This window comes from Diadema antillarum, unplaced genomic scaffold (genome assembly GCF_040938485.1).
Source record: "Diadema antillarum isolate AM-2024a unplaced genomic scaffold, OU_Dant_1.0 seq00000384_RagTag, whole genome shotgun sequence".
In the NCBI taxonomy this organism is placed as follows: domain Eukaryota; kingdom Metazoa; phylum Echinodermata; class Echinoidea; order Diadematoida; family Diadematidae; genus Diadema; species Diadema antillarum.
This window is the reverse complement of record NW_027271382.1, coordinates 906511-918537: the sequence shown is the minus strand read 5'-3', so window position 1 is coordinate 918537 and position 12027 is coordinate 906511. Positions and strand designations below refer to the sequence as shown.

The window sequence follows — 12027 nt, the reverse complement described above, 5'->3', positions numbered from 1 at the left end:
ATGTCAACGTTTATGTTATGGGAAAAAAATGAAAAAGATGAAAATGAAACTAATCAAAATCTGAATACATGCATATGTATCATGTATCATTTCGCTCTTTGGGGATAGTGGCTGAGGTGTATACGGCCAAGGTAGCTAATATCTATCTCTATAGATCTAGAGACAGGCCTCGTTTTTTCCCCACCTCTGTGGAGTAATACAGGACAACCTGCAGAGTAACATAGGGCAACCTGTAGAGTCAGATAATTTGTAGAGTCATGCAGAATAATCACGCGATAGATTATGTAGAATAACATAGAGTTTTCTGTAGAGTAACACACAGAAGGAATATCCTAAAAAAACTGAAGAGGATGGAAAGAAAAATTCCTCTAAAAACAGATAGGCCTCGTTTCTTCTCTCCATACCACCTCCGTTAGAGTAATAGAGGCCAAGTTGTAGAGTAAAATAGAGTAATCTGTAGAGTAAGAAAGAGTAAAATGTTGAGAGAGTAATCTAGAGTAATCTATACGTAAAACATAGAGTAGTAAAGAATAATCCGTAAAGTGATATGAAGAGTAATAAAATATGTAGAGCAATACACTTTGCCAAATGCATTAGCAAAGTGATATAAAGTAATACTAGTAGAGCAATACACAGTATAAGGTGCTGAGTAATATAAAGTAATATCTGGAATTTAAAAAAAAAAATGTATATAATGACCAAAATAGGCTCAAATGAAAGAGAGTTGTAGGACACCTTATGAAACACTGACATTGTATGCTTTTTTTTTTAAAATGACAGCATGCGATGACACCAAGGAAATTTTGTTCGGCATGTGAGAAAGGTAAATCGGGACAACCCGATTGTCCCTGGAATCAAGCCAGGTATGCACACAAACAAATAACCCGAAAATTTTATCCGACCCAACAATTGAGAGTTGATGTCACTTTATCAAACGAGACAAATCCTTTGTTTGTTTGTTTGTTTTTATTTTTTCATATTCCACGTTTCAACAAATAAACCATAAACACACACACACACACACACAAATGAATGGATGAATTGTAGAATACAGCAATTACATGAATTAAGTCAACTGAACATGTGAAATATGAGGAATCTACAAAGAAGCATTTCTTGTACAAGAGGGTGTAGATTCCACAGTGCTTATATGAGATGAATTGTTACTTGAAATTTTAGATTGAAAGGAATGGCAACTTGTAAAGTAGGGAAATACAGACGTTGAAGAATATGAAAAAGAAAAGGACAGAAAAGAATGTCTGCAACACAAAACTTCTAGAGTGGCGTGATCACCACGAACTGACTCGCGACCACTTTCTTTTTTTCAGTCGACCATTTGGCACTTCAGATAAACACTGATGCCATGGAATCTTTGTTTAACCAAGGTTTAATACTTGTAGAGAGTTAGTAGGAGTACCTGCTCATAGCTAATACGCGGCATACCCTGGAGCAACCCAACGCGAGGGGTAAGATATGGATCAGAAGACTTTAAAACCGCCTTGAACGAATGAACGGAGGATTTGCATGTATTTAACCCACTACAGATGGTTTCCAAGGCACCACTTACAAATCTTCAACAAAAACGCAGGTGATGTCATCTTAACGAGACTTGCAAACAATAATACTTCGGAAATGCATCGAATCCTTTTTCCTCCTTTCTTTTTGTTCTGTTTATTCTTATCTTTTTTATTTTGTTCACTTTCTTTTTCTTTTTAGATTTGTTTCTTTCTTCCTATTTTTTCCTTACTCTCTGTAATTGTAACCTTATCACCCCTTCCCCACCCCTTTTCTCCGAGGTATATACCCACATAATACAAGCAAGTCTTTTGAGTATGTACCTCCATCTTTTCCCCAAAATATTATGTAGTAAGTATGTGTGTCTGTATGTCTTGTTTTATTCATTATAGACGTGAACATACTGTCATTGTTGCTTCCAGTGTATTACTCAAATTCATGTCCAATTTCAATCGTTGCTTTGTATGTTCTGTTAAAAAGATAAAAGTAATGATTGAACTGAAATGTTTAAAACATGATAATAACACAAACAAAGTAGAATTTGGACGTCTGGATGGATTAAAGCTGCCGTGAGGTGGACCAAAATGTACTCCTAATTGGTGAAGACTTGAGTCTATAATTATAGTAAAAACTTTAAAGGAGGGGCGCCTCATACACATTGAAAGCACATGATAATATGTGACCCTGCATCACAAAACCAACAAAAAGTCGCCAGACGTAGATTTTTAGTTAACAACAGATTCTGAAAGAGCAAACTTTAAGCTCTTAAATGATGTATAACTCGATTCAAATGGACTCTCCTATCCTATCCAAATATTGGAAAGAAAGCACACACTCTGGAAAGTGTGAACAGAGGCTCTGAAGTACAGGGTCTATTCAAGTGCTTTATCTTTAAAAAGCCGTGCTATAGCTGTGTGATGAATGGGACAAAACACAGGATGTAAACCACCGGAGCAACAACAATGAAGGGATTATTAGATTAAACTGAAATTGAGCATGTTCTATTAACACATTCTGTCCATGATTAATGCCAACTTTCAAAGCAGTAGCATTATCTTTTCAAAAGTTATTAGACTTGAAAGTGAAGAGTGTGCAAAGGATTTCAAGAAATGAAAAGGGGCCTCTAAGACACACCTGATCATTCTACTCTCCCCCCACCCCCCCAAAAAAAAGGTTGCAGAAAAACTGCTGAAAACACACTTTCCCATTCATGTTATGATCCCAAACTAAAGAATAATATTGAAGAAGGATAGCTCTTTTAGAAAATATAAAAACTCGATATTGACTTGGTTGACCCATTTCACGTTTTTTTTTTTGTTTTTTTGTTTTTTTAGTTCAAACGTAAAATCAAAGGATGCGACTTTTTGTTGGTTTTGTGATGCACGGTCACACAAAGACGACAATACTTGCGTGGGATGATAGCTTCTTTCAATTTCCGGCGACTTATACTTCCGAACATTTTTACCTTTGACATGCTTTTAAATCATTATTTTGGAAACCTTTCCCCGGCACTCATACATGAGCCTATACAAGCTAATCTCACGGAGGGAGTATCCAGGCATTAACGTGATTAATGGTTGTGGTGGTAATAATCATAGCCATTTTCCATCTGCAGCTTAGGTTAAATCATCAAAACTCGCAGTTTCTGATCCCGCAAACCTGTGGTATCACTTTTTGTTTTGGTCGTAAACAAAGTTATGGAAAATTATGTAAAGCTCAAAATACATACGCATAAACATGAGTTTTAATCAGAGTGAACCATGATTACTGGAGTTTTTAGGAATTAGCCCATAAAGCGTTTCACCTATATTCCAAGGTTTTTTAATTGGTTTTTAAATGTATAAAATTGTATGGATGCTAGCGTCGACATCAATTCTCGGTATCGCCGATACCTAGGTGCCGTGCGCAGAGCAGCGTTTTAGATGCATTATGGGATAGCTCAAAGGACAAATTTGCCCCGTTATTGGCTGTCTTGTGTACTTAGGTTACGTTCCGTCTTTATCCAGGGGTATTTTTTGTTGAAGATTTCTTCGCTTTCCATCATGTGACCAGCACATTGAAGCCTTGCAGTAATGAACCATAACTCTAGTAACCTCAAATCAGTAAAGTTTTGAAATTTCAGCTCTTTGTTAGTTGAATTCTAAGTGAAGAAGAAAAGCAACAACGAAAGAAAAGTAGACGAAAATTGCATTGAATTGCATGGGAACTAAGACACGCGCAAGACAACCAGAAGCGACAATGGCATCCCAAAGGAATCCCACAGTGCATCTGTGACAGAGCTTTTTATCGTGCGCAGAAGTTTTCTGCGCATTGGCGATACCGAAAATTACAACTCTTGGGGTTTCTCAAATAAGTCGTTACATAATAATATACCATGTGCCTCCACCAAGATGATTCCTTAGAATTTCATAAGGTTAATCCAAAGGTATCTATTTCAGTTTCCCATTTTCCACTAATTGTATCTGCACATTATTTTACGAAAAAGCCGTTCATGACCTTTACATGTATTATTGTTATAACTATTAATGTTATAATTATTATTTGTTATAATAATAATTATTATTATTATCATTATAATTATCATTGTAATTATCATTATTATTTCATTGTTATTGTTGTTATCATTATTATCATTATCATCATCATCTTCATCATTGTCATTTTACATAAAAATTGCTTAAAATGGACGCGAATGGGGGAAACGTCACTGCAGGAGAAGAATATTCCTGGGATTATAAATGAGGATATTTTGTTCACTGACAAAAGTAGTACAACATCCGTGCAAGATCGGACTTTTATACTCTAAAGTCAATCGAACAACAACAACAACAAATGAATATAGAGCATACTATAGTATGCGTGCGTTTGTGACGGTAATCGACAAAAACGATTTGAATAAAGATGGAGGGGGGAAGAAGGAAAACATGTTCACGCACTGCAGAAAAATCACGGTTCAACACTGTAGCGATAATTGGTATGGATATCGAGGGTGTAGCCTGTCACCATAATCATCACGACTTTCTGGTGCATTTCTCTTGTATATGATAAACGTATATTTCCCTGCCTTTATTAGTATGAGACCTGAGCTAGTTGTATTGAAATTCGTGGCACAGAAGTTATCAAGTTAAATCATGTACGGTAAACAATGGGCCAAGTATGAATTCAACTGTTCGTTATAGGCCCAATATTATCAGAATCTCACTCCATAAGGGGGAATTCTATGAAATCAATGACACAGACAATATGGCAGCACTTTTGAGCCCGGCTGCACAAATCTGGCTGTTTGTTAAACCTGTTCAAATATTGACCCATCTATGTAGTAATAACTGCAATATCATAACGCCAACGGGCAGGCAATTTTCACAGTAAAGAACCTCTTATACAAGAGCTGAACATTAAAATAATGACGACCATCTTGGGAAATCACCCAAGTAGTTCTCTCACGGGTGTGTACCTGTTCATATCCACACCATACCCCCTCCCTACTATTAAAAAAAACCCTCTAATTTGACAGAATTGCAAAATAACAATATCTTCTTACCTTTTGTACCCTTTAGCCGGTTTGATCTTTAGAAATCTTTGTTATGATCATAATCTACACACATGTATAATCTTTCTTTGATTTTGAGATGACCACAATGGATTTGACTTCGTTTTAACGTGACACGCTTTCAATGTAGATTTGATGGATCTTGATGGATCTGATCCAGATAAGTCTGATCCAGAGCAAGTAGGTAATAAATGTAAGAGATTATTTCCCGAGTATCGGGAATTTTATTCATTTTACTTCGTTACGCTTGACGTTATGACCAAAAGAATGCTGATTTTGAAACTGTTAGACCAATGACATGTAAAGAGGATGAATATCTAATCTATAAAGAGGATGAATATTTAATCTTTTAAAGGGATTATCAAGCATGAGATTTGTCGGGACACAAAGCTCTGGCGGCGGGAAATATAATAATAATAATAATAATTGACAGTGCTTATATAGCGCATAACACAATTCAATTCAATTCATTTTATTTTCATACTTCTCATTTATGAACATTACAACAGAAACCAGACAAGTTCTTTTACCTTGTGAACAATGTGCAGAAAACAAACAATATACATGGTGATAACACAGTAATTACATGTAATGATAACTGGTCAAAATCGAAATCGAAATGGGGTTGATCAAAGAGAAGTATGACGGGACCTACATGAAAGCTATAGCTTGTTTGGCTGTAAGCCCCGAGTAATCAGTGTTTGTGAAAAAGAAACGGAGAACAGATAGAAGATAAGACCAGAATGATGATGTAAGGTTGCCAAATTTTATGTAATAGAAAGAAGAAGAAAAAGAAGAAGAAGAAAAACAAACAAACTATACATTAATATGAACTTGTGTGACCGAGCCATCATTATTATACAGCCTACTTTGGTATATATACTATGAACTATTGTTGCATTAAAACTTTCACCAGGATATGATCAGTAAGACACAAAAAGTAACATGTACAACTATTAAGCCATTTGGTGCCTGCCGTCAAGCTCTGCATAGAAGGTTAGAGAGGGGTAGAGGGAAAGAGGAAGAGAGGGAAACACATAGTGATAATGTCCCTATGCACTCAAAAAAAATCTCTTAAAAGTGAGGGTCAAGAGATGAAAATAACAGGTATTTCTTTTGCCAGTTTGTCCCTTTTTGCCATCCCACCCCACCCCCCTTGTCTGCTATATAAAAATGCAAACATATAAGGTACAGTTGACTATCAAAAGCAAAATACAGTGGGCGGTAATTTGATTACATAGATCCCTCAATGCTGCGGTCAATTTTAGCAGTAAAGTCAATAATATCGACAGCTGTGTCAAATATTTTGACAAAATTTCTGGCGTTGGAACATGAAAAGAACAAAAGTCTCGTACTGAGGCCGGAACAACAAAATTCGAATCGATTTTTCCTTATTATCAAAATCAATGTCGATATGCATTCAAAAGAATATGTCCAACGTCTTCATTGTGCAGTAGTTTTGTTCCAGGTGTTTTAAAGTTAGAGAGGTCTTCTAAATTAAGAAAAAAAGGTGCTAACGTTGAACGGTGTTGTATGATATTTGCTGTAAAGTAAAAGGAGAAAACTGCTTTCATCATTAAAGGGTTTGTCTTCTCACATTCATTTCCTCTGTCTGATGAAGTTAGAAGAGATTAATGTGAATGTGAAAGAAATAATTTACAGCAGAAACCCCCCCCCAAAAAAAAAAAAAAAATACCACAAATGACTATTAGCGAGATAAAGTACAAAACACACACTCCAGCTTTTCGGTTGAGGAGGGGTAGATTACTTCGGTTGAAGATGCAGTGTCCATTGACAGATATCAACCAGTTACTCATAAGACGAGACCGGACACATTTCCCTGCTTTACGGGTTACAAAGTCCGGAAAAGCGTGAAGAAATTGCGCCTAAATGTCTAAGTTGTTTCTCATCTATCAGCTACAAGGGAAGAAAGAAAAGCACATAAAAAACACGTGCCCTTGGGTACAATGGCTGGGGCATTTTAAGTAACTTGGTTTGTGACTGAGTGTGTGTGTGTGTGTGTGTGTGTGTGTGTGTGTGTGTGTGTGTGTGTGTGTGTTTGTTTGTTTGTTTGTTTGTGTGTGTGTGTGTGTTCGTGTGTGTGCGTTTCGTTTTACAAGCCATTTTTTTGTTGCCCTCAACATTAATTTTGTCCTGCATGCGGAATTCTTGATATAACAGTATAGCTTGAGCAAACAGTAGGTCTTAAAAACTTCGTTTAATTGTCTCTTTTTCGTCATTCATTCTGTTCTAATCCAGTTTGCTAAAGTACAAAAGCATGACTTGCACCTTTATAAAGATAGGGGAACATAAAATATGGCTCAGAAGGTGCAAAAAGGATACTTCTCTGGCTGACATTTCCCTCTATACAGAAATGAATGTAATATCGTTTGAAAACGATAGTATCGCAGCTTGATAACCAGAAGTATAATAGAAGAATAGAGAACTGTTAGAATTTACTGCGATGTGTATACCATATACCTATACTCCTTGAAACTCGAAACATTACAGTGAAGTATTGTTGGTCGTATAGTTGGACAGCCGACGTGAAATACTGGACGATAACAAATGGCTCTCAATTTCATTTCTGTCTCTCCCTTCCGTTATTGGTAATGCTATCAGAGGGGAAAATCTGTCTTCAATGGCAGTCCTCACCCTTGCTTCCTGTATTCGTTTTTTAATCGACGCAGACTGAACAAGAAAATTACGTGTTCTCCCAACAATCAGAGCTTCTCACCGCCGCTCACCACATATCAATGGAAACCTTGCCAGTACGTCGCCCGCTTATAAGGAAAGTTGCCTTCCCGCAAAGCGTTATCTCTCCCTCCCCCCTCCTTTCTCTCCCCTGAAATGACTCAAGTTATTAGGCTGCAAACTGGAGAATAACATATCTATGATCAAATCGCTTTGGGGAGAGCATTCGGTACGGATGAATAAGTCTATATTGGATACTAAAAATAGCAATACTATTTACCACCTTGAAATGCCCGATTCTAAAATGTTCTGTGACGTGTCCTTTCCCGTGATTTACTAGAGTGAGTGTGTCTCAAGCATTTAGTGGCTATCTTTTGATCAATTACATCAAACCTCCTCTCCTAAATCTAATTTGTACTCCAGAATTTTCTCATCTGCCACTTTTCCTCATTTTCCCATGGTTACACCTTCCGATTTGATTTTGCTTACATATATTTTTCATTTTTATCAGTTTGAAGGGGAAGTCCAGACGATTTCACGTCATGTAGTACATATTAAAATCGACAGCTCCAATATGTCCATGTATAGTTTTGTGGAATTCATTGTGGTCCTTGAGCAGAGAAACCAATCCTCGGAAAAAGCCCAAACAAATGACGCTGAACAATCTTGATGACATTGGAGGCTCAGATATTTCAGATGTGTATAGCAATGTAATTCCATTACAGTACCGCGTTTTGTAAACAATATTCTATGCATGCGTTGTTCAGCAAAACCACGAAACTTGGTGCCTTCTCGCTCTACTATATGTCAACAAAGATGAATGCCAAGTGAATTTCTGCCTAAAAGATTTATGTCATGAGACGGAGCAGGTGGAATGAACATGTTCCATTACTAGGCTATAAGAAAAGAAATATCCATCAACTTTGATATTATATTCATTGACACATTACTACGTACATGACGGTTTATTTCGTCACTCGCATATCACTCATCCACGATGTCTTTACCCAGTTCCTTTCATACCTATATAGCATATGCCTAGCAAACAGCTACAGGTTCCTCTAATCCAAGTTTGAGCGATAAAATTCACAAGTTGTTCCATTCGCAAGTTGCTGCACGAACTAACTGGATCGTTTACAGCGCCGTTCAACCGTAAAGCAAAAGATGACTATTTTTCGAAAGTGCTGGCTGCCAAAAAAAAAAATATGAGAACTTCAATAACTTATCATATTGTCAGAATTAGTTCTGGAATCTATGACCGTCACGGGCACCGGTCCCTCATAGTGGGCAAGATATCTTGCTACGAGGGCAAAGGGCACATGTCACAGGATATGTACAAGATTCGAAGCCATAACTTCATGTCCTAGATTATAGAACCTTTCCAACTAAACCACAGAGTCACAATTACACCAATTTACTAAGCAGAAGTGTCATGAGTTTTTTTCTTTTTTTGTTCTTTGGGTTGTTGTTTTTTTTTCTTTTTTTTTTACTCAAGCATTCAGTGGGATGAACAATACGGAACAAAAACAAAAAGATAACGTCAGTAGAAGAATATGTCTGAATAGAGACGGAACTGAAATATAGTTGCACTCTTCTGCAGACAGTATTACGGGCTCATTTGCCAATCATTGTGCACTGGCTGTTGGAAATAATTCCTACTGAAGGAGACAAAGTATGAAGAGGCAATGTTTTTGTTTTTGTTTTTTGTTTTTTGCATATTATATGCTGTAATTTCCAACAGATGGATTGACCTCGCTGTTGTCGTTTGCTAGGTGCCTTGAAAGCATCTTTGGACATTCAAAACAACAACAAAAACAACAACAAGCAAACATTGATTTTCGAGAAAGACTTTTTTTTTGTAGAGTTATCTGTTTAATTACAATTTGTAATTAGGCAGAGTCGAATATTAACTATGGTTTTGAAATCAATTCATTAGTGGTCAATGGAAACGAGGCTCCGTAAATGATGGCTGCTATAATATAATTTGAGGTTACAGATGTCATGGACATATGGAATGGTTAATCTAATTATAAGAGATTAGCCGAGATATATATAATCATGCGAAGAGTTTATTGTTGGTGGTTAGATTTGGATATGATACTTTCTCTGCTCGCGCATCTCATCCTAGGAAGGTCACCACTCCTGGCTTGATGAAGAAAATTGAAAGACACAGAGAGATTTTCGGATCAAATATAGACAGTTTTTAATAATTTCAGGAACCCTATTCCAGTGGTCATTGCATGGTACGTGCGGGGTAAAGGCAAACCTTAGAATCGATCCATACGCTCAGGTCAAGAGCAGAACCACGCCGAGTACGTCCACACTAATCAAATAAAGGGCTCAGAAAAGCCACATGTTTTTCCGCTCATGGGCTCGTACTGACGCCGGGTGTTTGGTAAATGTCCACACAGAGCGGCTGTTGATGCCTGAATCTGTCTCAGACTGGGTCATGGAATAAAAAATTCTTTTTATGATCACTTAAATATACTGACAAGATTTGATACACGACGACAGTATATTCAATACCAGGGCGTAAACAATGACAGAGACATCTACGAAAGATGTGGAACTAGTGTGCGAATGATGCTAGACATCATACAGACACACGCACACACACACACGCACACAAAAGCACAAGCATATACACAAATGCACACGTTTTCAAAACAAGCAAACAAGCAAACACGGCCACGCACACACACACACACACACACATTATCTTTCTCTCTGAGACAGTGATAATGAAAGTGATAAGTGAGAATGGGATGAAACTAATAACTATATTAACAGTTTGACTTTTCCTAAACTGACACAAATGAATGCACATGCACGCAGTGTTGTACGCACACAGATTATACACGCACACTACGAATTCCCACAAAATATAGGGATTATCCACGTATTGATGTTAAGAAATCCCTCCGTCACCTGACCCCAACCCTAATCCTTATCTTGAACCTAATCTTAACCCTAACACAAACTCTATATCCTAAACCTAACCCTAATCTTTACTCTAACCTTACCACTAACCAGTATTTAGCGGGGGGGGGGGGGGGTAATTGCCTTCGGGGGGTAATTGCCCTGATACACCGCCACTCGTATGCACTTGTAGAATCAAAGTAACGAGGGAAAATAAAACTACAACCATTGTCAGTGATTGTCGCCCACGAAGAATATATTTTGCCAACTTGCGATCAAGGTTAATTTTCTCGCTTAAGTGTAAAGCTTACTTGGGCTATAGAGTGAAAATTGTACATCGCCTGCCTTGGATTGATCTATAGAAAATTTTAAACGAGAAGAGGAAAATATCATAAAAATTTGAGATGAAATATTGGCATATATTTCTACTTTCAGTTAGAGAGAGAGAGAGGGGGGGGGGGGAGTGCAGAGAGACTCCTGTAAGCCTTCAATTGATTCAGATGATGTCTAATTCAATTACGAATTACTTACTTAGTACTGCTATAAGAGATCAGGCCGATTTGTCGATGCAGTGTATAGTTCTAAATGTTAAACTAGCAACATCGATTTCTTTTTCACGTTTTTTTTTCATACTCTGATTGTTTAGCCGTGTGGCATAAGTGTGATTCTTGTCTACTCCTTTGCGGTATAAATTCAACACCAAAAATGTATAGGGGATACCTTGTCGTGGTAGATGAACCTTCTGATCACGTTAAAGAGATAAGATAACATGATGGCGAAGATCCCGAAGCAGACGATGGTAATCAGAGTCGTCCGGAATGATAAACTGGATTCCGTCCAGGCGGCTGTCAAGTTGGACGAAGAGACATTGACCATGGCCAAGCAGGCGTCAACGGGTGAGGAACCACACCATGCCACCAACGCCCCGACTGTCAAACAAAGCCGCACCATGGCCCAAGTGCCAGCGTATTCAAACATCTACACGGACTGTCTTCTTCCTACAAAATACTTATAAACTTTAAATCTATATATAAAGAATAGATTGCAATAGCCTGTCCCAATCTGCGCAAATGATTAAATCTTCTGATAACGGAAAGTGCCTGGAACTAAAGTTGGTACTCCCTCAAAATCTTTCAGAGCTACGAAGACTGGAGACTTTTAACAGCAGAATGCGCTCGAGCTCATTTTCGACAAATCACGTCCATCGCACACTCTGCTAGCATTCAGCACATGAGATCATTTCACATGACTCCACGCATCCCAAGAGCCGATTCGAAATGCAACTACTGTTCGTGACACTAGTGAGCTTACGGAGTTGAGCAGTTCTCTCTCTCTCTCTCTCTCTCTCT

General features: G+C 37.7%; 1 protein-coding gene across 1 annotated transcript in view; it reads right to left on the bottom strand.

The window, feature by feature from the left end:
- The window catches only part of LOC139731779 (uncharacterized), a 70208-nt gene extending 58579 nt beyond the window's left edge, over positions 1-11629 (bottom strand). Inside the window, exon 1 of the mRNA XM_071642656.1 lies at positions 11399-11629. Within this exon, the coding sequence (XP_071498757.1) occupies positions 11399-11629 (231 nt within the window). The remainder of the gene's footprint in view (positions 1-11398) is intronic.
- Between the last annotated feature and the right edge of the window lie 398 nt (positions 11630-12027).